The 26666-nt window shown below is 57.7% G+C and overlaps 1 protein-coding gene across 2 annotated transcripts; it reads right to left on the bottom strand.

Annotated features, from left to right (window-relative positions):
* Nucleotides 1-2500: 2500 nt before the first annotated feature.
* Nucleotides 2501-26463, bottom strand: NPEPL1 (aminopeptidase like 1). 2 transcript variants are annotated; one of them, XM_054466832.1, is made up of 12 exons: nt 26207-26463; nt 25341-25526; nt 24671-24841; nt 19617-19706; nt 19113-19194; nt 17235-17377; nt 11105-11182; nt 5941-6041; nt 4980-5103; nt 4430-4606; nt 3851-3961; nt 2501-3177 (listed from the first exon to the last, which is right to left on the bottom strand). In XM_054466832.1, exons 1-12 carry the CDS (start codon nt 26354-26356, stop codon nt 3019-3021), a joined length of 1572 nt encoding a protein of 523 aa, XP_054322807.1. In that variant the 5' UTR covers nt 26357-26463; the 3' UTR covers nt 2501-3018. The 2 variants fall into 2 exon arrangements, with proteins under 2 accessions (XP_054322807.1, XP_063515135.1); XM_063659065.1 differs by having other exon boundaries at nt 2501-3961; nt 26207-26452.
* Nucleotides 26464-26666: the final 203 nt, after the last annotated feature.

The raw sequence follows: 26666 nt of genomic DNA, 5'->3' as shown, positions 1-26666 counted from the left end.
CCACAGGGACCAACACCCAGTCCCTTCTGAATGGGTCTCAGTGGCCTCTCCTGCACTCCTGAGAGTCAGGTGACCATCGACCCCTTCCTTAAACATCCGTCACAGCCAGTCAGAGGCAGCTCCCCAATGTGGTCACCCTGAGTGGCCCTGGGTCTTCTGAGGTCATTTCAAATGTCTCTGGGGCCTGGTGCCGCCGCTCCCCTGGTTTCCCACCTTTGCTGACAAAGACCTGGCCTCTGGGGAGAGACTTTTCCATCAGTTCTGGGGGCCTGCATCTGGGTCCCCTCCCAGGCCGGGGCCTGCACCCCTCACACAGCGCACCCTCGTAGGCTGCAGGATGTGGACTGGCCAGCCTTCCGCAACGCCATTGGCTGGCTGCAGCAGCTGAGGCCAGCCAATGCCCTGAAGACGGCTCGGTGGCTAAGTGGTGGGTGGTGCAGGAGGATTGGTGGCCCAGCTGTGACCAGAACCGGAGCTGTGGCCACGACCTGGAAATGGTCATCTACAATGACACAGCCCCAGAGCCCAGGCTTCCTGGCGGATGCTGGTAAAGCTCTCTTCAGCCTGGAGGTGCAGCCTTCAGCCGGGCTTTCCACAGCCCTCTGGCCCTGCTCACCTGTTCTCACAGTGGCCTTGAGTGTGTATGTGCAGCCCTGTGTGCCCTGAGCCCCAGGTGTGCACAGGCCGCTGGTGGCCAGATCTAGGGCTCCCTTCTCTAACATGGAGGGAGGAGGGGGCCTCCCTTTCCTTCGCCTGCTCTGCTCATCACCTCCAGCTCCTGCAGCCTTTTTCCCAAAGAGACATTTCCATCCTCTCATCTGTCGTCCCTGTCTCCGGGATAACATCACCCAGGTGGGCCCTGGGATTCCAGGGAGAGGGTGTGGGTGGGGTCCTAGCCCCGCCTACTTTCCCCAGCATCCCTGCGCTCCGCGTGGCCGTGGTGATGCTCTCGGCCAAGTTCATCCGGGAGCACTTCCTCGGGGCTGTGCGCTAGCCTGCCTGTGGGGGCTCTGCACCAAGCTCGTCTTCCTGCACTGCTCCCCGGAAACCATGATCAAGTGGACCCAGAGCACCCACCTGCCTCCCAGCACTGCCAGCTGCCCCATGACCCTGTTGCCAGGGCTCTGGCGGGGCCTGGGGAAGCAGCCGTTGCCTCCTAGAGCCCTTTGGCCCCGGAGAAAGCCAGGCCTCTGGCTCACCCCCGTGGGTACCCCCGACGCCGGCAGGCAGGCCAGGCCAGCCAGCAGCTGGTGCCCAGCTGGGTCCCTGGTCCTGAGGCCGCCTTTGTGCCTGCACAAGGGAGACTCAGTTCCTCCCCTGCTCCCTGACCCTGCATCCTGTGTCCATGTGGGTGCAGCCCTGGTAGGGGGGGCAGACGGTGCCAGCTGCCCTGGAGAAGGAGCCAGACCACCTCGTGACCTCTGCCTCCTCTGGGTGTCTCAGGGGAGGCCGGCAAGCGGGGCCTACTGCAGCACCATTAAGCAAGCTAATGACCCGTGAAGGCTCCCAACCCCGGCTGCGGCCGCCCCTGCTCGGGAGCTCCGGCTCCGTCTCCCCGGCTGCTGTCCACAATTGCTGTCATTGTGTTGGGCGACAGTTTCCTCAGACAGGGCCAGGACCTTGGAGCCAGTTCTTGCCTTTTCAGGCCCAGCCAGGGCTGTGTACACAGCAGGCAGTTAATAAATATTTGCTTGGGATCAGGCCCAGAAAGTCACCTTGATTTCCAGGGCTGTGGGGGCACATGGAGTCTGGGGACCCTTGGGGTGGGGTGGCCAGGGGCTCAGGACACAGCCTAGGGCCACGTGTCCCACAGATCTGCAGCCAGGTCCTCATCCTCGGCCCTAGCTGAAGAGAGGTGGGCACTGTCCCCTTCCCTGTGGGGCCTCAGACCCAATCCCTTCCTGGGGGGCCCCAGGCAGCCCTGCTGCGACTGACAGCAAAGGGGATGCATGGCAGGGACAAGGTCCTGGCCTGCACTGTCACCCAAGCCAGTGGGAGCCTGGCCCCCTGGGTGCCTTGGACCCGCCTCACCTGCTTTTCCTGGAGCCCAGGTTCAGGGGTTCCCTGAATCCTGGCAGGGCTCCCGGGAAATCCGAATTGGCTTCGGGGCCCTGCCCTTTATCACCTAGGACAGTGCCCAGGGGCGCGGAAGCACAGTCGACCTCGCACAGCACAGGCTCCAGGACCCTCAAGAGACGGAACAGCCTCCGTGCAGGCTGCCGGGCCGTAGAGAGTTCAGGAGCCCACAGCATTTCCACCTGGAGTCTGTGCTGTGCGCACCAGAAAATCAAAATAGTCAGGAAGGCCAGGCCTAGGCCCAGCGGCCGCCTGTCCTCCTCCCCAGGTCCTGGGCGCCTGTCATCAACACTGGGTTGACCAGCTGGGGCTCAAAGCCAGAGCCGGTCTGGGAGAAGCAGGAGGCAGCCCTGCACTACAGTCCCTAGATGGGCTCCAGGACCCGTTTCTAAAATGGAGGGGGAGAAAGAAGAACGAGGCCAGGTGAAGGGGTGGTGTGACTGTATTTAATTGAACCTCAAGTGAATTCTGAGAGGCCAGAGTGTGACTTCTCTTGCCCTATCAATCGGGTCCCCTGCAGTAAGTCAGCTCCATCTTTCACAGGGCTGGGCTGGCTGGATGCGCTGGCAGCCCCGGCTGGAGTAAGAGCCTGGCCGTCAGCCACGCGGGTGCCCTGCACGGGACCTGGGACTGGGACAGGGCACCAGGCAGGCAGGAGGCCTCACCCCGGGGTGCAGAAGGCCCCAGGGGTAGCAGTTTACAGAAGATGTCTCAGTCCTGTAAGTAACAAACAGAAACAAGCCCCAGCGCTTCCTGGTCCCCTCCCCGTGGCCCGCACCAAACACTAAGCTGTCTCCTAAAACTTCAGCTGTTTCCACCACCACGCTGACGACCAGAAAGACAAACCAAAACCCATCTGAAGGGCAATCTTTCAATTGCTTAAAAGTAATCAGTGCAAAGTGAGGTAAAAGATCCCCGTTTGTCAGGGCCGAGGCAGGAGGCTCACACAAGCCTGCGTCTCTTGGAGTCCCTCCCCACGTCCCCCTCCTCGACATCCACCTCACAGCCCAGCGGGGACACCAGGTTCAGTAGAGGGTCCTCGGAGGCACGGCCGAAGAGCGCCAGCAGGAGGGCCACGCCGAAGCCTGTGGCTCGCTCACCCTGTAAGCAAAGGGCAGGACACAGACCCTGGGCGTGGGGCTGCAGCACAGGAGGGGTTCCTGGGGACCCTCACCTCCTAGGTCCCCTCCACGTGCCCCACAGTCCCCTTCTCAGGAAGGAAATCCTGAGCACCAGCCGGAGCCCAGGGCCTTCCGTGCTGCTGGCTGGACACATTCAGGGCCAGCAGGCCAGGCATAGGCAGTGCGCGAGGCCCTGTGTGCTCTGCCTCTGCCCCGGGAGCTCCTCAGGGTGGGGATGGGTGAGACAGAGGGCCCAGGATCCCCTATGGAGGACAGGCTGGTTGGGGAAGGGTCACACACAGCAGCCACTCTGTTCCCAGGGAGGGTGAGACCTGGTGGGGTGGGGGGACAGCGGGCTGGAAGCTGGGTCACAGACACTTCCTGCCTGCCTTCACGCAGGCGGCCTCCCACTCAGCGCTGTTGGTGAGCACCATGGCATGGTACTTCCTGTGGCAATGCCCTGGGCGGGCAGGAACCCGGGAAGCGTGTGGACGGGACGGCAGGAGAGAAACACCCAAGACAAAAGAGGGACCAAGAGGCAAACAGAGAAAGAAGTTTCTGATGAGCTCTGCCAGCAGCTCCAGAGCCAGAGGGGTGCTGTTTGGACAAGAGGGCAGGAGCAGCCAGGGCCAGTGGGGAGGGGGGACACTCACGGCATGCACCGGTGCAGCAATGTCCAGGTGGACCCAGACTCCAGGCCAGTCGAAGCCGATGTGTGAGGCGATGAAGAGGCCAGCACAGGAGCTGGGGCTGTTGTCTCGGTCCTAGGGAGGCCAGGAGGACACATTGCCTGTGGGTTCCTCCAGCCGGGCCCTCTCCACCCTGTCCCATTGCCTCTCACTGTTGCTGTCTGCAAGGAGCCCGGGGTGGCTGGGAGGGAGCCAGTGTGGGGAGGCAGCTGAAGCTGGGCTGGGAGGGCCTTGACCATGAGCCAAGGAGTCTGCCCCCACCATAGGCCAACAGGGAAGCCAGCAAAAGGCCTGAGGGGGCAACTGAGCCAGACCCAAGACTGGGGGAGAAACCCCTGGCTGTGTGGCAGGGAAGCCAGTGAGTGGCCCATGCTGTCTGGGATGACTCCTGTGCCCTGACGCCTGCCTCTCAAGCCCTCGTCTGCACTGTGGCTGCTTCTGGGGGTCCCCAGCTCCCTGGGTGCACCAGCACCCTGAAGGCAGGGCTCTGCCTGCCCGGCTCCACCCACGTGGCAAGCTCCAGGCTTTAGGCTCCAAACCTACCGCCACTGAGTTCTTCATGTCAGCCACGGCTGAGGTGAACTCGCTGAAGTGCAGCTCAGGGCAGTAGACCAACGGGTGCACCAGGTCCCCACACTTCCTGCCTGCCTTCACGCAGGCGGCCTCCCACTCAGCGCTGTTGGTGAGCACCGCGGCGTGGTACTTCCCTGTGGCAATGCCCTGGGCGGGCAGGAACCCGGGAAGCGTGTGAACGGGACGGCAGGAGAGAAACACCCAAGACAAAAGAGGGACCAAGAGGCAGACAGAGAAAGAAGGGAGCCAGAAGAGAGAAAGTTGAGAAAAAAAGAAAAAACACAGGCAGGAAGGACCGTGGCCATGAAGCAGGCAGGAGGCGGTTCCCGGCTCTGCGTCCAGCCTGGGCCTCGGCACTGCCCACACCAAGCTCGATGGGCAGCTCCTCCTGCCTCCTTGTGCCCAGTTATGAACACTTCCTGACGGCAGCCCCCACTCGCTGCCTTCCCCACCTCAAGGTCAAGAGGTGGGTGGGGTTTCCTGGGACCACAGCTAAGGGGTGGATCCAGGGAACACTCACCTGAGCCCCGGTCAGGGTGGCCATGTCCAGGATGATGTCGGCCCCCAGGTCCTTGCAAGCATAGGACACGCCATCTGCCAGCACCAGCCTGCCCTCGGCGTCCGTGTTGTTGATTTCCACCGTCCTGGGGCATGGCAGAGATCCCCGCTCAGGGACGGCATTTCCTGGGACACTGGCGTGAGCCCCTTTGAAGCTGGGAAGACCCCATTTGGAGCTGCCCATCCCTGTGGCTCCCTGAACCTCAACACGTTCCCCCACTGGGAAGGCCGGGATGCCCCCAGTCCCTACAGCAATGCAGTGCCTGGAGCAAAGGGCTTCCAGGTGACATCCCTGCCCCACTGCTCTTGAGAGCCAGGGACCAGCCATTTGGCTCCCCCATGCCTCAGTTTCTTCATCTGTAAAGTGGGTGGCATGAACCGGCTGGGTTGGCCTTCAGCACACTGTGCCTGGCACCCGGCAGATGAGGAAGAGCAGGAGATGCGGGGAGGCGCCCACTCAGGCACCAGCTCATGGGGCTGGGGAGAGGGCTCTTCTCTTCTGAATTCTGGAGCCACTTGCTCCTCAGCTGCCAGCTCAGCTTTGACTTTCCAGGGTCAATCTCAAGGGGGAGATGCAGGAGGTGTCCCCGAGCAGGGAATCTGGGGGTCAGAGCTTCACACACCCAAAGATTTCAGGCCTAAATTTTGGAAAGGCCTGTCCTGGTAATGCAGGGTGGCCCATGAGCTCCTGGGCCAGGCACTGCAACGGAGCCTAGCATGTCATCCAGGTGCCATGGGCGCCTCAACGTGAGGTGCACCTGCTACCTAAGCTCCCCAGCCCTCCGGGAAGCAAGGAGCCTGCTGCCCAGGGAACCCCAACGCTGGGTTCCCTCCCGATATGCCTGGAGTGCGCTGGCATTGCAGGCCGGGAAGGGTCGCGAGTTCCAACAGTGGGCAAGAAGGAGCGGGAGGGCCAGACGTACTTCCCTGAGTACAGCAGGTGGATGTCATCTGGCCTTGTCGCGTTGGGCCCCACCGAGTTCTCAGCCAAGCAGAACACAGCGTGGAGGTTGTCTTTGAACCCCTGGAGGGAGAAGTGGGCAGAGGCTCCAGTTGTAGGTCATAGGTTTGGGGAGCGGGGAGGACGAGCTGGGGGCTCTCAGACCCACAGACAGCAGGAGAGAGACAGATGGCTCCAAGTTGCAGGGACCAGAGCTCGCCCTCCCTGCCATCCTGGGCACAGTCCTGGCAGATCCCAAGGCCAACACACACACACACACACACACGCACGCACGCACGCACGCACGCACGCAGGAAGAGCTCAGTCTCGTGGAAGTTTAGGTGTGAAGTTATGGCTTTCTGAGGCCAAAACAAAAGTTATTTGTTCACTGAGAAACATGTGGCCAACAGATGGTGGCAGTTCCTGCCCTGCACAGGTTCTAAGGGTGCCCCCTGACCCCCAAGCAGGCCATGCCCGGGCAGCAATGTCAAATGGAGTAGAGCTCCCAGACCCCTGTCCCTGCCCTTTGGTCCCAGAGACGAATCTTTAACCAGAATACATCCTCCTAGCATGGAGCATGCTTCGAGAGTGCGGACACACAGCTCTGTAGGATCCAGGGTCTTTCTCATCTCCTGGAACAGCCGACTCTTCCATCATGGGCGCAGAGCCCTCACCAAAGGCAAACACTTGGGATGGTGGGGCAGGGGCTGCCAGCAGGGCAAGGAGTGGCCAGTGGCAGGAGCTGCAGCAGTGGTGCTGGGCACAGCAGCTGCGAGTCCCTGAGACCTCCCTGGGCCCCCACTCAGTCCTTGAGCCTCACAGATGGCCCCGCACCCCCACGCAGCACAGGGGAAAGAACCCCACCAGCCTCAGGGTGATGATATCGGGGCCACCTGTCAGCTCCACAAGGGCCCCGAGTCCCCCGCTCCCAATCTCGCAGCCCAGCCTGTGTCAGGGACATGGGGCAGGGGCTTCAGGATCCTCAGCCTCCTCCTCTCAGAGCTCCTCCCCAGATACCCCAGCACTGACATTCCATCTGTGTGTAGTGACCACGGCCTGTCCCTGTGCTGAGGCCTCCTGCAGTCATTCCAAGGGGAAGTGGGTGTTTGGGAACAAATGAATAAATGACAGCATGACCCTGAGGTCACAGGATGAGGCCATGGGGCTCCAGGCCACGGATGCCACAGAGATGAGCTCCACCAACAAAGGAGGGGAGCCCTGAAGTCCTCCCAGAAAGCAGGGTTCTGGATCTGTGGCCTGCTGGGGCAGAAGGAGAAGGAGGAGAAGGGGGGGGGGCGAGGAGGAGGAGGGAGGAAGGAGGAGGGGAGAGGAGGATTCCCAAATGGATGCTTTCAGCCTCCCAGGGAGGGCTGCTACCCCCTGAAGGCTGGGCCCTGCCCCTAATTTCTGATCCAGCAGGTCTGGGGCGGAGCTGAGAACCCACATTACTAACAACAGGGGGACCCCACTTGAGAAGTGCCGGCTTAGAAGACGAGTGAGCTGCAGTTCTGGGGCAAACAGTGCTGAGGTCTGCATGGCTGGATGACGTGACACAGAGACAGCACAAGCACGGCCCTGCCCTTGCGGCCCTCATGGCCAGTCTGCGGGGGGTCTCCAATCACCAGGAGTGACTGAAAAAATCCAGGACTCAGCAGAGCTGGAGGTGAGCCCTGGAGCTGTCAATGTTCACACACTCCCTGGGTGTTTCCTGGCACAGTCGGGACTTGCTGGTCTAACAAAAGAGGGTGGCCAAAGATGGGGCTGGACTGTGAGTGCTTCAGGGACAGCGTGGGAAGGGTCTCCAGTGCTACGCCAGGGCTTGGGCCTGGTCCCCCAGGGCGGCCAAGGGTTTTGGGTAGGTAAGTGGGGCAGGGGCTTTTTTTTTGGTGCCAGGCTTGGAGGGTCGCTAACACCCCCAGAGCCCAGGGCCACCGAGCTCCTGGCGTACCCTTCCATCTTTGAATGGTACATCCTCTTTTTAAAAAGTTCAAAACATTTCACGTGAAATAATTTCAAACTTACGAAAAAATTGCAGAAATAGTCTCAAACAGCCAGGAGCAGTGGCTCATGCCAGTAATCCCAGCACTTTGGGAGGCTGAGGTGGGTGGATCACTTGAGGTCAGAAGTTCGAGACCAGCCTGGCCAACAAGGTGAAACCCTGTCTCTACTAAAAATACAAAAATTAGCCAAGTGTGGTGGCACACTCCTGTAATGTCAGCTACTCTGGAGGCTGAGGCAGGAGAATCACTTAAACCTGGGAGGCGTTGCAGTGAGCTGAGATCGCACCACTGCACACCAGCCTGGGCAACAGAGCAAGACACCATCTCGGAAAAAAGAAAAAAAAAGAAAAGAAACAGCCACAAACAATTCCTCAACACCCTTCACCCAGATTCTGCCAGTGTTAGCATCTTGTCCAGTCATGGGACAATGGGTAGCAGGGGGTAGTAATCACCAACACAGGACCATCACCTCTCGGGACCATCCAGATTCCATGTGCTCCTCAGACGTCCAGATCGGATCAGGCCATACATCATGCCCGGCCTGCTTGCTCTCCTTAATCTGGGCGACTGCATAGTCTGGCTTTGTCTTTTGTGGCCTTGGCACTTTCAGTGCTGGGTTTGTCTGACGTGTCCTTGTGACTACAGGCAGGCCATGCATTTTTGGTGGGAATCCTGCAGAAATGCTGTGTCCTTCCCTGCATACTGCCTCTGGAGGCATGTCAGGTGGCTCTGTCCCTGCCCTGGTGACATGCCCTGGGACACCTGGTTAGGCTGGGTCGTGAATGTCACCACTATAAAGCTACCAGAGGCACTCTGAGACCATTTTACTGTCCTGTTGCCGTTCCAGCACTGTGGGTCACTCTCACCTGGAATGAGGCCTGGCTGTGGGGTGACGACTTCCTGTTTCCATCACTACCTCTGCAGCCTGAAACTGGGATTCAGTGTGAGAAATGGTTCTCCCCCATTCATTTATTCATTCAGTGATCTATTCCTACCAGTGTGGACACGTGGATGCCGATTTTATTCTCTGGGTAAATTCATTACCCTGAGGATTGAGTCTGTGGCTCAGACAGAGACATATTCCTTTCTAAGAGGCCAACAAGGATATGTGAAGGCCAAGCAGGACATTCGAGTTCACAGTGGAGCCTCCAGGCTGGAGCTCTTGTGGGAGGGGGATCTTTGTCTAGAGTGGGGGTGGGGTGTCCTCAGCACCCCTCAAATCACAGGCCGCAGCACCTCTAGAGGTGGAGGAGTGCTGAGAACACTCAACGGCTGCTGCCTGATGAATCTGTGATAATTGTCAAGTGGCCTCCTGTGAACAGGGAATTCAGGCTCAGAAGAGTCTTCCTGCTGGGCCATTCCCAGCCAGCCTGTCCCAGAGGCAGGACAGACCCACTGTTGGAGGAATAACCAGGGGTGAACGGCAAAGACGGCCACAGAGGGCTGGCCACACGGCTCCTCCAGAACCACTTGCCCACTCCTGCCCCCGTGCCACCCCAGAGCAGCAGCTGCTCCCTTCAGAGAGAGCTGCCCAGCGAGCACCGCACAGCTGGGCCCGTCCGCCTCAGCATTCTTCCGGTGAGCCCATCTGCCAAAGCCACGGGGCCTGGGCAGAGGCAAGGAGGAGGGCCAGGTAGGGGGAGCCCAGAGCCACCCCGCCCCTTGGCCTGTGATGCTGGGCCAGTCAAGACCCTCCTTGAGTGCCGGCCATGTCCCTTGGTAGTTTATAACCAGTGAAGGAGTAGAGCACAGAGGACACATGCTCCTCCTCCAGCGTCTTCCGACAGGCTCTGCAGTGGACGGGCCACGGCAGGTGCTCATGGAGGCATGGGGCTTGCAGGCTGCGTACAGCCCCAGCTGTGTGCTCAGCACGAGAGAAACAGCCGTGAGCCCTAAGAGGCCGTTTCCAAACCTGTGCAGAGCACAGGTAAGGGCCTGCCAGCCCCTCCTGCCCAGGCCACCTCACCCCCGCACCCCAGTATCCCCACTGGCTGGCCCTGTTAGCAGAAGCCCATCACACAGTCTGCAATGTGCACGGCCAGCTGGGAAGCCCCGGCAGAAGGAGCTCCTTCCTCCTGGGATTCCTCCTCCTCCCTCACAGCCAGGAGCAGGACCCTCCAAATTGGAAACTACTTGCCAAGGCCTTTTTGTTTTTCCATTTCAAGTTTACCCCAAGGAACTGGGTTGCTGGCCTGAGAAAGCTAGGCTAAGGAGGTAAAACCTCGGCTGATGAGTCAGTGCACACTCTTCATTGGCCTGTTTCTTTAGACAGGGTCTCGCTCTGTCTCCCAGGCTGCAGTGCAGCAGTGGGATCTTAGCTCACGGCAGCCTCAACCTCCCGGGCTTAATCAATCCTCCACCACCTCAGCCTCCCAAGTAGCTGAGACTACAGGTGCGTGCCACCACGCCTGGCAAATTTTTAAATTTTTTTTTGTAGAAACGGGGTCTTGCAAGGTTGCTATGGGTAGTCTTAAATTTCTGGCTTTCAAGCCATCCTCCTGCCTCCGCCTCCCAAAGTACTGGGATTACAAGCATGAGCTGGCCTCTTCATTTGTTTAATAAGCACTTTTTATGGCCCCAGGGACATCTGGGCTCCATGGGAAGGTCATTCAAGGTCACCCCGCATCCCCCCCACACTCCCCCGAGTGATTGCTGCCACTGAGCAAGGGCTAAGCTTTGGGGCGCCTGCCCACGCAAGAGAGGAAGGGGGCCCAGCCAGGCCTGGGGGTTGGAGGTGGTGACTTGGCGAGACCAGTCACCAGAGGCAGCTCTGCTGCAAAGAAGGGTTGCGGGAGGGGTATGCAGAACAACGCATGCCCCTGCCATGAGCTTCTGCCTGCCACATGCCTTGCGGGTCTAGGCCAGGCTTCCTCATTGATCCAACCACTCTGGGGCTCTGAAGCCAAGGCAGGCCCTGAGCAGAGAACATGGCTGCACCTTGCCCTCGGGGCCTCCCAGAGCAGCTCTGATGAAGGTGGGAAGCTCTGGGGGCCCCAGAAGAGCCTGGGGGCAGAGAGGGGAGAGGCATCCGCTGGGGAGACTCGGGTAGGACCCTGGTGGGGCCTGTGGCGGGACGGACGGGGAGAGGGGAGCACCCACGAGGCACACCCAGGACGCCCCTGCAGAGGGCGGGCAGGGCCCACTCACCTGCTTGATTGCGGCTCTGAAGGCCCCCAGGACAGCCGCGGCACCCCCGCAGTCTCGCTTCATCCCCGGCATGGTAGTCTGCGGGTGGTACAAAGGGACCTGTGAGCTGTGAGGTCCAGGCCTGGCAGTGGCAGCCCCCCACCCCCACCCAGCCCCACGCTAGCCCCACCTTCCCCAGCTCTCAGGCCTGGGCAGCCCCCACACCAGGCCTCCTGGGCACCCACAGAACTCATGAACTTCCTATTGGCCAAGCGGGATGTTCTCCAGAAGCAACAGGTAGTCATGGCCATAGATGGTGAGGTTCCCTTTTGTTTTGACAGAACTTTGGGGTTATCAAACAGTAACTGCATGGAGGGGGAACCCGAGGAGATGCCCGGAGCTGCAGAATTCGCTGTGGCCGGGCTCTGACATTGCTACAGGGACCCTGTGCTTTGAGGCCGGGCACCCTGACCTCAGTCCCGGGCTGCCACGCCGCCTGGGGGTCTGTCTGCAGGGCCACTCTCTCTCCACTCCTCCGCACAGCGTGAGAAGGAAGCTGAGGTCCAGGGAGCCTCTGGGGCTTGCTGGAGGTCCCTGGCCAGCACCTCGGGGATCTGGGTGGGCTCGCGTGCTTCCTGCACCCATTGCACATTTCTACTGTGCTTATGGCAGGGAGGAAGACTGAGGAGCTACTGCCACAGTGCAAACCTGCCCCGGCCACCTGTCACCCCCCAGAACAGGGCCTAGCTTCCTCTCCCTGGCATTTAGAGGGCTTTACCACCTAACGAGACTTAGGCTCAGCACTCTCTGCCCCTCATCACAACCTTGAACGATGGTGAGGGTCGATGTGAACTCTTCGCCAAAATCAGTCACATCCACCCCCACTGACTTCCATCCACCCCCACTGACACCACCAGCAGTGAGGACACCCGTCGCTCCTTCATGTCACTGCCAGGTCTACCGCCAGAAGAAGGGGCCACCTCTGCCCTCCTGCTAGTTCACACCTCCTGGTTAATAGTTCACACCTCCCGGTTAACCTGGGTCTAAAGAGGGGCCACCCTTCTCCCGCAGTGTCCACACTGTTTCCTATACGCTGGTTGAGAGTGTTACATATTTTTACATTTTATAGGTTCCCAAATCGAATTCACAAGTTCATATTTTAAATTAACAGCAGGTCCTCAGAGGTAAAGGTTTGGGTATGAAATTTACTGAATCATTTTTGAACCCTTATCTTATTACACAAGCCTTGAATTTTAGTGCGAAGTATTTTTAGACGTAAATTGAGCTGCTTTTATAATTGAGTGAAAATGACCCATCTTGTACTACTGAAAATAAGCCATCTCTTCTGAGCTAATCTGTGAGAAAGCACAGGATTGTTTAAATGGAAAAACAGGGCCTCCGATCTGGAATCAAACCATGTGCAAAATGGGTCACACAGAAATGCCTGGAAACGGCTGCTCACTGTACACCATGTCTCCCCCGTCACAGCTGCCAGCTCCTTCCCAATTGCAGGTGGAGCCAGGACTGGGCTTGCAAATACAGCTCAATTGATTGTGCAAAGTTTCACCAGCCCCCATATGTTGTTTCTGTTTTTATAGAAGAAACCATTTTCGCAGTGATTTAAGACGGTCTCTGCCTTTTTCACTGGGCTGACACTTACACCCCCTGTGCTGGAGTATCAGGCCACAGTCCCAAAGAGGTCGGGGAGCCGCTGTATTCGTTTCCATGCCCTCTGGGAAAATGAACCAATGCCAATTTCACGTTAGAATTTCCTTGCTGAAGCAGTAAAATTAATTTTTAAAACTCTCAACCCTTGGGTACAATACATTTTCCATATTCCGTGTGACTCATAATGCACTCCTGCTGCTGCTGACGGGCAGTGGTCGGTCAGAGCAGAAGCTCAGCTGCGATTGCTGGGGGAGTTCTGAGCTCCATGAGCCACTTTGGCCACGACACCATTTTTACTTGAAAGAAAAACTGACAGACAAATGGCATTTAATTGGATTTAGGTATCTGGCAGATATTTCCCAGAAAAGGAACAAACTGAGCCTCTTACTTCCAGAAACAGCTGACATTATTTATTGCCAATGGTATACATTTGAGCTTTTAAGCAAAAATCAGAATTTTGAAAAACTTTCTCCTATCACCATGACAACTTCCTCATACTCAATGACTTTTCTGATGAGATGGATGGTGATATTAAGTGATTTTTTGATACTATATAATGTAATGTGTCAAAAATTTGAATTTCTGCAGAACTCTGTGAATCAACATTTTTCAAGTGAACATTCGTATTTCCATGAAAAACCACATGTTCAAAGTGAGAGAGAACAGTGGATTTAACTGCCACGGAGCACAAAAGTCTACTCATGAGGCTTCAGATTGCATGTTATAACCAGCCTTTAAGAAGCTACCACTTGTTGAGTTTTGGTGTAATAGCAAAGAATGTTCATAGTTAGCTGAAAAAGATACTAAAATTCTTTTCCCTGTTTCAACTATAAAATGCGTGAGGCCAGATTTTCTTGATACGGTTCAACTGAAACAACACATTTCCATAGACTACATCAGAAGCAGACGCAAGGTGCCTAGCTGTCTTCTATTAAGCCAGACACTGACAGGATTTGTGAAAATGTACAACAACGCTACTCTCTCAGTAAATTGTTTTTTCATTTTGGAAAATGCTTATCTTCATAAAATTATATTATTTATGATAACATGCAATGGATTTATATGTTATTTTTAATGAATTATACATGTTATAAATTTCTCACTTTTAATTTCCAGTAGAGTAAATATCAATAGACATCATTGTTATACAAAAAGCCTCTTTGGGGTCGGTACTTGTTAAGAGCGTAAAGGGGTCTCCAGTAATGCATTTGAGGCCTGCTAGTCCAGGCTGATCTTGAGCTGCCCTTGAAATCTTTGAAAATGGAGCTGTGATTTTTCTTGCAAAACTGGGAGCTGGGCTGGCTCCACTCAGCTTGCTTTTTGAGGAGTGACCATTTCTGCACCATTTGCTCTAGAGGCAGCCACCGGGGAAAATGCCTGCTGCGTTCGCGTTTCACACCAGGCCCTTGGGGTGAGATTGTGAGCGCCTTCAGGTCAGGATTGGGGTCTTTTCATCAATGGCTGGAGCCTCAGTGCCCACTCCACACAGTAACAGCTCAGGAAAGGCCTGCTGGTTGATCCCAAATCCACGTAGAACAGTTCCAACTGCAGCGGGGAAGATGGGCTGGTTTAAAATAAAAAACCAGGTATTGTTTCACTGGTGCCAGAACACATAGCTGAACACCCAGCTCTTCCTTGTATTATGGGGTCTGCAGACCAGTTGGACCCCGGGAATAGGCAGGGGCTATAGTCTCATTTTCAGAAGGTGATCTGGAGCCATGGAAAATGCCCTACTCTCTGGCAGTTCGACCAGCCACCCTCAGACCACAGCTTCCCTGGAGGCTGTGCAGCTGTGGCCTCTAGGAAAGGCCTATGTGGTCAGGTTTTTCCTTTGTGTTAATTTCCAGGCCAGGAGCTGACTAACTGCACAGGTGTACCCACAGCCACATGAGATGAAGTCAGGTGCAACGATATCTTCCCTAAGTGACTAGAGTTAGTGCCACAAGCAAACGAATGAATTCCCAGGAAGCTCATCTTCTCACATTGGTCCACAACAAGCCGACATCAAAAACAAGCATCTGATCCAAGGAGAAGCGGGTCCACGACTCTACCAGCCAGAATGTAGCGTCTTCCAGGGTGACCGTGGGTATTGAGGGTGCGTGCGAGGGTGGGAGCAGCCAATACCAGGTGCAGGCAGTAGGGGGCGCGCTATCTGTGGCGAATTTAGGAATCATAATAAACCGACTAAAAGTCAGTTTGCTTATTACCACCATGTGCTGGTATCTCTGAACAAAGTCAGCAATAACATATTCCTCCTCCAAAAAAATGTCGTTGGTTGAAGTTTAAAAAACTGCTGTGGCTACGGTTGCGTTTTAATCACACAAACAAAAGCTTCAAATTCACGTATCTTTGTTACTTATCCTGAAAGTAACATTACATGGATGTTAACAATGACCCAACACAAAATTGGCCCTGACACTCACGGAATCTACTACCCAAATTCCTTCTGAGAATCGCTCTGATAGTCAGATCCTGTGGGCTGGCTCTGGGCACAGTCGGGGCCTCCAGGGCCCATGACTTCCTACCTCCCGGTGTCGAAACAGAGGACCCAAAGTAAAACACGAGAGCGCGGGATGGTCAAAACGAAGACGCAGAACCTGCGTGCCTTCAGTTCCCGCATTCCATGTGAACACTTGGAGTTACTGTGTCCAAAATGTTTTTGTTCCACAGACATCTGAAAGCCACAAGAATCCACCCTGAAGAGCTGAACACATGGTGGGTGTTGTGATTGCTGGAATTTACTGTGAAATGGAATTTTTAGGAATCTCTGCCAAATGATACCGTATTAAAGACTTTTCCTAAGTATCTGTGTATCCGTTGCCTCACGTGATTGGAGCTCTTCAAAATCAAAATTAACAGATAGTATTCTGGGACCAACTATGAGTGAAGACAGCTGACAACTCTGCCTACTGAACATACATTAGTAAAGAAGATCAATTTAAATGAAACCATTGTCAAATGTGTAGATGCTAAGACCCAAAGCCAGAAACATTCATTCCACCATGTATTACCCCAAGAGACTCATAGGGAGGCATGTTTTTTCTATTAAAAAAAAAAAAACCTTTTTATGATTAGTGTCATTTCCTGCTAGTTCTAAACAGTTTTGTGGTTTAGAGGAGGGATGGGAACTGCTCATCCTCTCCAGGTATGAAATAAACTAGGCGTGCTAGAGAGCGCGGCGAGCTGCACCAGCGCCACCCTGAACAGCAGCTGACACTAGGGCTCAGTGTCAGGAAGGCAGCAGCGAGTGGTGGGGCCTGCCGCAAACCAAACTGGAGAATGGGCGACACCAGGGGCAGGCCCACTGGCTGCAGGGCAATGCTGCCAGGCGGGAACAGAACGCCAGCCCTGGCAGCCCTTCCAAGTTCACAAAAGGCCAGAAATCCAGGCTTTGATGAGAATCCTTCCTGGTTTCAAATATTGGTAGCTAATTCAAATTTTAAAAACGCCAGGCCTCTGTGAGCCTTGCGGGCTGCTAGTTTGCAGTGTCTGCTGCGGATGCACTCCCTGCTCCTTCCAGACCTCCTGAGGTACGTACTTCCCGGTCTGCTCCCTCCCTGTCCTTCCCAGCCCAGGCCTGAGCACAGAGGCTGCTCACACAGGTGTGTAGGATGAATGGACGGAGATGGTGCAGAGGAGGGCAGGTCTTGCTGGGGCAGGCCAACTCGGCCACGACGGGCGCTCCACAAGCACCTGTTCTCCCGGGATGGCAGGACAGAAAGCCATACCACGGGACAGGCGTCTAGGGCCACCTCACAGGGGTGTTCCTGGGTGACTCGCTTCTGTGCTGTGTCCAAATTCCCCTCGCTCTTGGGGTTCACGTGTCTTTGGAGGGTCTTGTGTGGCCACTCTGCGCGTTTTCTCGGTGGGGACCATGGGCAGACTCAGAGACACAGGCGTCCCCTCGCCCCTCCCTTCTTCAGACAAAGCCCCCAAGCAGCAAGTCCTGCCTCCCTGGCCCTGCTTGCCATTCCTTCGGTCATTTCCGGGGCTGCTCTCGGGCCCTGGCCAGGCTTTTGTTTCCAGACCCTTCTGAAGGGTGGGCATGCAACCCAGGGGGCCACGTGAAGCTGTTGCCTCAGCATATGGGAACCCGCCCTGTGCACTCTCCCCGAACCCACCCCAACCCAGAACCCCCAGAAACCTCGCTGCCTCCCACCCCATGACACCTCTCAGAGGGCTGGCTGGACCCAAACTGGGCCCCTCCCCACCCCCAGGGCACCCTGGAGAGCCTGCCGCACCTCACCTTCCCCTCCTCACCCCACCTCACCCCCAAGGCACCCTGGAGACCTGGCCCCGCACCTCACCTTCCCCTCCCCACCCCACCCCACCCCACCCCACCCCCAGGGCACCCTGGAGACCCGGCCCCGCACCTCACCTTCCCCTCCCCACCCCCGGGGCACCCTGGAGAGCTGGCCCACACCTCACCTTCCCCTCCCCACCCCACCCCCAGGGCACCCTGGAGAGCTGGCCAGCACCTCACCTTCCCCTTGATGCTGAGGCCTCCAGTGTCATAGACGATGCCTTTGCCCACCCAGGCGATGGTCTGCGTGGCTCCGTCTGGGGTGTGGCTGAGGACGGCCAGGGCTGGGGGATGCAGGGCGGCTTTGCCAACCCCATAGATTCCTATGGAAAGCGTGGGGAGAACTGGGTTAGGCTCGGGCTGAGCTGAGCCGGGAACTCCCAGAGGCCCCTGGAAACTCTGGCCAGCTGGTGTTTCTCCTGGAAAGCCGCCTGCCCAAGCCTGGGGCTCCCTGTCCCTTCTCCTACCCCTGGCCAGTGTGGGATTGGGGAATGCAAATTAGCTCCAACGCCTGAGATTGCAAACAAATTCTATGCAAAGTATTGTTAAGCAAGAAAACCCACTAAGGGAAAAAAATATTGTATTCTTTCCAGAAAGAAAAGAACAGGATTGCAGAATGAAATGATGTTTGGATAACGCCTCAAGGCTGCCCCAGCCCATGCTCGTCCCCACTTCCAGAATCCTTTGAGCACTCAGGGACTGCACCGCCCTTTCACACTTGCTCCCACAGTCCCTGCACCACTGCCTCTTTGCTTTACATGACACATCTCAAGAAAGCTGTGGCCCGTGTGTGTGCAGAGTCTATGGCTCAAAGTCCTGCAATAATTGAGTCAAACAATCATAGCAACAATGACAAGAGCGAATCATGGCTGCCTGACAAACTCCAACTTATCCTGTAAGATCCACAGCAAACGCCACCTCCTCTGTGAAGCTTTTCCTGACACAAGCGGCCTCTCCCTCCACTTGTAAATGACTTCTGTCTAGGTAGACACCACCAGGATGGCCCCTGTGGCCCCCACGTCTGGGTATTCATGTCCTTGTGCAGTCCCTCCCCCTCATGTGAGCAGGTCCTAATGTCTCACCTCTAACCAAAAGAAAAAGGTAGAAGTGATGAGATACCACTCCTGGGATTAGGTCACAGAAAAAGATGGGGGTTTCCATCTTGTTTGCTCACTCTTTATCCCTATCTTTCGCTCAGAGACCTCGCTCGGAGGGCGGCTCACACAGCAAGGAACTGCTGTCTCCAGCTAATGGCCTGTGAGGCCCTGAGACCTGCCAGCAGCCTGTTGTGAGCCTGCCTGGAAGCACATCGCCAGCCCCAGGCAAGCCCTCAGATGACTGCAGCCCCAGCCAACAACCTGACAACAGCAGGCAGAGACCCTGCACCAGGGGAAGATCCCCAACCCACAGCACGGGGAGGGGATAAGTGGTGTTGTGTTCAGCTGCTATCTTCTGAGTAATTTGTTTTGTAGCCATACATAACAGAGACAGCCACCTTCCTCTTGCCAGTCTACAAGCACCACGGGGCAGCTGAGTCATACTTATCTGCCCCTCTGGTTCCTGGGCAGTGGGGAAAGGTGGGTCTGGGGACTTGGGGAAGGCCTCTCTGAGGAGGGGGCATTGGTTGAGATGGCCTCCACCAAAAATATATCTTGGGGGAAAGTATTCCAGATAGGGAGAGCCATCCGCACACAGGCCCTGCCTGCCGTGATGTGAACTTGTGTATTCAAGGAACAGAAAGGCCCTGCTGAGCCAGTCCCAGGAGTAAGGGTGTGCAGCGTGCGAGGACGCTGGAGAGGCTGCAGGCAGGGAAGGACTTGGATCTAGCAGCTTCCAGAATCCAAATCAGAATCTGGATTGCCTCCCCTTCCCCCCCGCCCCAGGGATGGCTGCTTCCCAGGGTCCGGCACTGGGCTTGGACACAGGCTGATTCCTTTCAGGTCACAAGCAGGATGAAGTTTGGGACAATGTGCCATGTGGCCCGCCGACCCCCTGCCACCCAAATGCCCCCGGCCACTGCCTGAGGCCAAGACCTGCAGGGATGCAGCCCCCACCCACCTCCAAATCCTCTCGTCTTCAGTTCCTCATCCCGGATGATGGTTGGGATGATCCCCAGCTCCTTTCCAACTTTGTTAATCTCCTGGACATGTTCATGGAAAAAACAACAACACAACGACACATGAAATGGCTGGAAACAGGAGAGGCCGAGGCTGGGGCCAGGGATGAACTGCTGCCTGTGCGGCGTGGGGGAGCCGGGCTTGGGAGCCAGCTTCACGTGTGATGAAACCCAGAAGAGGGGGCTCCCCCTCCACACGCTCTCATTTCCTGCAGCTCTGGCTGCGGTCCTGCCAAGGGGCCTTGAAGAGGAGGCTCTGTCCTCCCCACACACCCTTTCCTGAGGCTTCCTGGAGCCAGGCGGACAGCAGCACTCCACCGAGGGCAGCCCTGAGGTTCCCTGGGCATGTCAGGGTATGGACAGCCCCAGGTTTCCTCTGGCTCTCCTGGGGGTCTATGACACCCACTGCAGCCTGGTCCCACCCCCGGCATGATGACGCCACAAACCTCGAGGAAGGTGTCGGTGTTCATCTCATTGCAGGGTGTGTCCACGATGCGGGCTGCTAGCCGCACGCCGTCTGTGGCATTTGCTAAGCACTAGGGAGAAAAAGGCCATCACTGGGGGCCTGGGACCAGGTGGGAGGGAGACAGATGTTCTCCACTTGTCCATCCCCCAGGAACAAAAGGCATCAGAGGCAAACACCACCCACAGGGCTACTGACAGGGAAGCAAGGGGAGGGGAGAGGGGGAGCATGGCTCTCGCTGCCTGCCCCACCCCCAGCAACCCAGGGCCACCAGCCACCTGTAGAAAGAACCTTCAGCACAGGCACCACCCTGTGCCTCCACAAATATACAGGAGTCCCCAGCCTGGGGTCCTGCCCTTCCATATCTGGATCCTTTCCAAGCCCTGTGTCCTGTTTCTGCCCTGATTCCAGCTACAACTGAAGGTAGGTGGCCCTCATGCCAGCCCCTGAGTATGCCCTGAGCTTCCCACCCCTTACCTCTGCAGATCCCACAGTCCTTTCCCTCCCACCAAGATCCCAGTCATCCTTCGAGGCACTTCTCATAGGCCGTATCTACCAGTAGCTTTTCCAGATCCTCCCCACCAAGCAGAAGCACTCTACATCCTGAGTGCTTGAACCTGCTGGCCCTCCCGGACGCCTTCCCTCTGGGCCGCTGCTTTCCTCATGAGTCCCACGCAAGTCCCTCATGAACCCTGCAAGACAGATGGGAGTCTGGCTGCCCTGGTGTTGTCACTTGACACAGCACAGTTCTGGGCACGGAGGGGAAGGACACAGAGGGAGGTCTCGCCTCATGGAACTGACGTGTCCACCCAGGAGCTGAAAACATGGGCCCTGCTGGCCTGGCAGGGCTTCAGAGCCCACACTCGAAGGCAGGGCAGAGAGGGGCACATGCACCAAAGCACAGATCACATGGGTCCCAAAAATGTGTCCTTCAGCCCTGGCTTGGGCCATTCTTTGCCTTCTCATGTGTGCCTCACGTCTGCCTTCTCATGTGAGCCTCACTCTCTCTCAGCTGAATCTGCGGGCACCCCTTCCCCACCCTGTCCGCCACCGTGCATCCCCAGGCACAGAAGCTTCAGACAGCTGGCTGCTTGCACGGCCTCCCTCGCTCACCAGAAAGACAATATTAAGAGAAAAGCAGCGCTGTTTTGCGGGGGTGCAGGACAGCAGCGAGTTTATCATCCCTGCCTCTAGTCTCATAATGTCAGGGCAGCAGGCGCCGGGTCGATACTGCAGCCCGGCCACCTCCCCCGCCCTGCCGAGGTAATTAAACCCCAAAGCCTCAAAGGTAGAAACCTGGAACTTGACAGCTCTGATATGAATGTGCCTGAGCCGTCCCTGCCGCCTGTCAGCGGGTTCTCTGTCTGTGAGGGCATGTGGGGACTCGACAAGGACTGTCTGAGAAGTGCGTCAATGCTGTGTGACTTGCCTCCAAGGAGGCCAGGTGTCACCTGGAAGACCCCAGACCACGGCAAGCTCGGGGCTCTGACGCAAGAGCGCTTCTGTGGGAGGGAGGGCAGGGCTGCGGGTGCCCTCCACCAACACACAGCCATGCTGCGCTGGGGAAGAGTGTCCCTCACCATGAGAGGAGGACCACTCATTCTGTCCACATGTGCCAGGCATCATGCAAGACTCTGAGAATTCAGAGACGCCAGAGGGAGGCAAGCTCAGCAGAGACTCACAATACACAGTCCCAGTCCCTGCTACAGAAGAGGATGAGGCCACAGGGTGCAGAGGGGACAGGGTCCTGGGTGGGGACTGGAAGGTTCCGGCAGGGGAGAAAAGGGAGAAGCTGAGTACAGGCCACGTGGGTGTGCTCAGGACCCAAGAGGGCTGAGTGCTGGTGGCTGCAGCTTAACACCTGGCTCTGCCCCTTGCTGGCGTGGCCCCGGTGAGCCACTCAATGTCGGCAAGCAGTTTGCTCAGCCCTAACCTGGGGACAACAGGATGTATCTCACAGGGCTGTAGTGAGAATTCAGCGCACCAGCACGTGCTGTGTGCACACTCCTGCCTCAGTGCAGGGCCTGACAGCTGACAGCACTCAGAAGATGCCACCTTGCACACACCCAGATGCGCCTTTGGAAGGCGAGTGAAGCAGGAGCTGGAAGGAGGCCATCTGTGGCAGGGTGACCAGCAGACTGCTGCCACAGCCCAGGAGAGCACCTCAAGGCACGGCACTGGGCAGAGCAAAGACAAGAAACAGGACACACTAGCTAGTTGGGACCAATGGGGTCGTGGGCCATGGGGACTCACTGCCCCCACTGGTTCCATCACCAGATGTTTATTGGGCCTTTCTCATGTGTGGGGTCGGGTGCTGGGATCATTGTGCACAAGACCAGGTCCCTGCCCTCTGGGGAGCACAGGAGATCAACAAAGATGTGACATGTCTGGTAGTGATGGTTTAGCTGACAAATGGGAGGGTAGTGTTAGCCAAGAGGGCCAGGCCTCCCTGGGGAGGGAATGTGGCCAGAGGCCAGATGGAGACCACGCTGGGCTGGAGAGGGAAGGACCCCGGCAGAGGAACAAGAGCAGGAGTGGGCGTGGCCAGTCTAAGGGACAGCAGGAAGTCCACAGGAGGGGAAGGGACCGAGGGCAGCAGAGGTCAGGGTGCCCTGCTGTCCTCGGAAATAAGGGTGATGCTTGAGCCCGCAGGTGGGCTCTGCGGGCACCCCTGCCCACCTGGATGGCAGGCCTGGAAGTCAGAAGAAAATCCCTAAAGACAGAGAGACGAAGCGGATGCTGGTGTCTGACCCGGAGAGGGCTGAGCAGGTCGGAACCCTGGAGAGGCCATGAAGGGGATGCCGAGAAGTGGCAGCAGTCTGGGGAGCAGTGAGAGGGAGGGAGACCTCTGGAGGGGGCAGATGCACTTCAAGGAGGGACGGCAACGCCCCACCCAGCAGTCCTTAGAAAACAATGTCAGGACGGGGGCAAAAACTATGTCTCCACGGGTTAAGAGGGAAAAGAGGATTAAGAAAGGCAAACCAGTTAGACTTTTTTAAAAGCTCAGAGATGAAGGAAAAAAAGGGGAGCTATCTCATGCTGGTGAAGATGGAAGAATTTGGGTTGACGGGCGGTGGTTACAGGCCTCAGAGAGGACACAGTGAAACAAATGAGGTGTGGCCCAAGTGCCGGTGGTGTGGGAGAGCTCGCCTGGGTGAAGGTGACAGCCTTCCAGAGCCAGAAGTGAAGAATGAGCTCTGACACATGAGAAAAGACAACCTGGGTGGCGCTGTGGGCTCGGGGACTGGAGGTGGCAGGCGCAGAGGCTGGGACCGCTGCCGTGGGGAGGGAGCCTGATGTCAGGCCCATCCAAGGATCTGGAGCTGGGAAATCACTTCCCGCCTTGCAGCCTCAAAAGGATCATTCTCAGCATCGAGTGAAATAACACATGTAGAAGTGCTCCCTGTAAAGGGTGCAGCAACACACGTGCACACACACCACACACACACCACTCATGCACACACCAGCACTCATACACAGCAACACACGCCACACACACACCACACACACACCACTCATGCACACACCAGAACTCATACACACAGCAACACACGCCACACACACACCACACACACACACCACTCATGCACACACCAGCACTCATACACACAGCAACACATGCTGCTCATGCACACACCAGTACTCACACACCGCAACACACACCACACATGCACACACCACACACACACCACTCATGCACACACCAGCAAACACACACAGCAACACATACCACACACACACCACTCATGCACACATCAGCACTCAAACACAAACAGCAACACAAACCACATACACACCACACACACCACTCATGCACACACCAGCACTCACATATACACAGCCACACACACCACAAATACACACCACACACACACACCACTCATGCACACACCAGCACTCATACAAACATAGCAACACCCGCCATACACACACACCACGCACACCACTCATGCACACACCAGCACTCATACACACACAGCAACACACACCATACACACACACACCACACACACCACTCATGTACACACCAGCGCTCAAACATACACAGCAACACACACCACACACACCACTCATGCACACACCAGCACTCAAACACACACAGCAACAGACACCACACACACACCACGCACACACCACTCATGCACATACCAGAACTCAAACACACACAGCAACGGACACCACGCACACACCACTCATGCACATACCAGAACTCAAACACACACAGCAACACACACAACACATACACACCACACACACCACTCGTGCACACACCAGCACTCATACACAGCAACACACACCACAAACACACACCATTCATGCACACGCCAACACTCATACACACACAGCAACACACACCACACACATACACCACACACACACCACCACACACCACACACACCACACACACACCAGCACTCAAACATACAGCAACACACACCACACATACACACAGCACACACACACCACTCGTGCACACACCAACACTCATACACACACAGCAACACACACCACACACACGCCACTCATGCACACACCAGCACTCACACAGCAACACACACCACACATAAACCCACCACACACACCACTCATGCATACACCAGCACTCATACACACGCAACACACATCACACATGCACACACACCCCACACACACATACAACACACGCACACACACTCACACACGCACAGCAACACACGTGTGCACGCACGCACAACACACACAAGTGCATACATCACACACGCACACACGGAGCTCACATAAGCGGGCAGGGTTATTTGGAAAACAGCATGGACGTTCCTGGCACTGATCACGTGCTCAACAAACACTGCCTGTATTCAACAGAATCCTGAAGTCACAGACCACGCTGAGGCAGAGGCAGGGGGCCTGAGTTTGGAAAAGCCTCTGCCGCTTCTCAGGAACCAAAGCAGCCACCCGCCTCCTGCCCCCGCAACAAGCTTTTCCCTCTCCCGACCTCCCTCCCACCTGCCCGATCTTGCCCGGGGCCCAGGGGCAGGGTCTGCCCTTCCAGACACCCACCTGCAATGTGGACACCTCCACCGGCCCGTTGTCTTGTCCCACCAGGAAAAACTCCACGGTGACCGTCTTCTTCTCCAAGCGCCGAGAGGCACCTGAGCGGTGGGTGAACAGCGGGAAGGCCCGGGCCAGGGCACAGGCGGAAGCAAAGACCTCCGGCTGCTCGCAGACCATCTGTGGCACATGGGGAGACGGCGTGAGGGGTGCAAGGGCCGCCGCCAGGGAGTGCAGGGAGCTGCTCTTTGAACGCCTCCGGAACATCAGCTGCCTGGCAGATGACATCTAGACAGAGATGTCCCACAGCAGCCGCCACCCCATCCCTCAGGTCATCCCCGGAACCATGGGACCACCATTGGTCATGCTCCAAGAGAAATAACACATTGGCCACCAGATGTCAACAGCCTGACCAGCCAGGAAAATGAGGGACAGAGGGACAGACACTAAGTGGGCCTCAGGAAATCTAGGTTTCAGTCTCTGATTTGCCACCAAAACTGATCTGGGGCAAATCCCCGCGTCGCTCTGGATCTGTTTCCCCGTCTACACAGCAGGGATTATAATGTCCACAGCCCTCTGGGCGTGCGCTGCAGTCTGTGTAGGGCTGTGAGCTCCCCAGGCCCGAGCTCACCGCTGCCCGACTAGGAGCACCCTGGCTGCCTCCTCTCGAAGCACTCACCACAATGCAGCGATGCGCTCCGGGCGGCAGGCAGGTCCGCACCAGCCGCGTGATGAAGTGGGCGGCCGAGGGGCTGTTGTGCCGGCTCACCCTGCAGGGCAGGGCAGCCACGGTGGCGTAGTTCAGGTAGAGGGGACAGCTGTCCGTGGGGTTGGGGTTGAGCGTGCTCAGGGCAGCCTGCCAGAGCTAGATCAGAAGGGAGAGACAAGAGACGGAGGCTTCAAACAGCGGCCACGTGCCAGGAGGCCCTGCCCTGCGGCCACGGCCACAACAACGCCTGCAGTCCTGGAAGGGCACTGCGCAGCTCCCGGCCACCGTTTTCCCATGCTTAGGGAGATGTGTCGCCTCTCTGCAGAGCTGTCTCTAGGCTGGCTCGCATCCCCCTGGTGGGATGAAGCCACCAAGACTGGAAGGGCCAAGCTGGGGTCTGCTTTGCTTCCAACACTCGGATAGGGCTTAGGCGGCTTCCACCAGAGAGGGGGCAGGGGCCAGGTGTCCCCAAGGAAAGGCAGCTGGGGAAACTGCCATGGGAACTTCTGGAAGCCAGGGCCTGTCGCCAGGCAGGGCCGACGCTCGGCCCTGGGAGCGGCCACGTCTCCCCCCGCCGTCCGCAGGTGTCGCGGCCTCGCCGGGCGCAGGGCTGGGCTGACAGGAGGACCACCGCGCCGCACCAGCGACGGGGCCTGGGGCTGGGCCTCCGCGGGCGAGGACTGGCCTGGCGGCTGAGCCCTTCAGGGAGGCGGCCCGGCCTCGTTGGGCCCGGCCCGGCGGCGGCGGGGGTGCGGCGGGCGAGGCGGGGCCTCCGCGGGCCGCCCGGGCCTGGGCTTCCGCGGCGCGGGTCGCATGGCGGCCGGCGGCCCGCTCACCTCCTCGGTGACCCGGGGCTGCAGCTTCCCGCGGACGTGGCTCCAGGGCACGCGGTGCAGGTGGTGCAGCTGCCCGAGCAGCAGCAGGGGCCGGCTCTGTGGGTCCGAGTCCCCCGCGCTCGCCTGGAACTGCAGCCCCACGTTCGCCATCTTCCTGCCGGCCCGCGCCCCGGCCCTGCCCGGCCCGGCCCAGCCTGGCCCGCCGCTCGGCCCCCTTCGCCCCGCTCCGGCCCGGGCTCGGCGCCGCCCCGGCCCTGCCCGGCAGCCCGCGGGCCCCGCCTCCCCCGCCGCTCCGGGCTGCTCGCGAGACGTGCAGGGCCCGCCCGGGGCGCGAGGGGGCGCCGGCCAGGCCGGGCGGGAGGGTGCGGGCAGGCCCGAAGCCAGCCCCGAGCAGGCCCGGCCGAGTAGGGCCCGCGCGCCCGGCCTCCAGCGGCGCCGCCCCTCGGCCCAGCGGCCCGGG

This window comes from Pongo pygmaeus, chromosome 21 (genome assembly GCF_028885625.2).
Source record: "Pongo pygmaeus isolate AG05252 chromosome 21, NHGRI_mPonPyg2-v2.0_pri, whole genome shotgun sequence".
Taxonomy (NCBI): domain Eukaryota; kingdom Metazoa; phylum Chordata; class Mammalia; order Primates; family Hominidae; genus Pongo; species Pongo pygmaeus.
The sequence above is the reverse complement of the archived record's forward strand: the minus strand, read 5'-3'. Positions and strand labels throughout refer to the sequence as shown.

Bases quoted from the DNA above. Each gene is read 5' to 3' on its own strand.
- NPEPL1 (XM_063659065.1), bottom strand. From the start codon at position 26,356: ATGGCGAACGTGGGGCTGCAGTTCCAGGCGAGCGCGGGGGACTCGGAC. The intron at 5,104-5,940 runs GTACGTCTGGCC...GCCATGCCCCAG, and splicing joins CACCTGCTGTACTCAGGGAA to GACGGTGGAAATCAACAACA. The intron at 3,962-4,429 runs GTAGGTTTGGAG...TGGCCTCCCTAG, and splicing joins ACATGAAGAACTCAGTGGCG to GACCGAGACAACAGCCCCAG.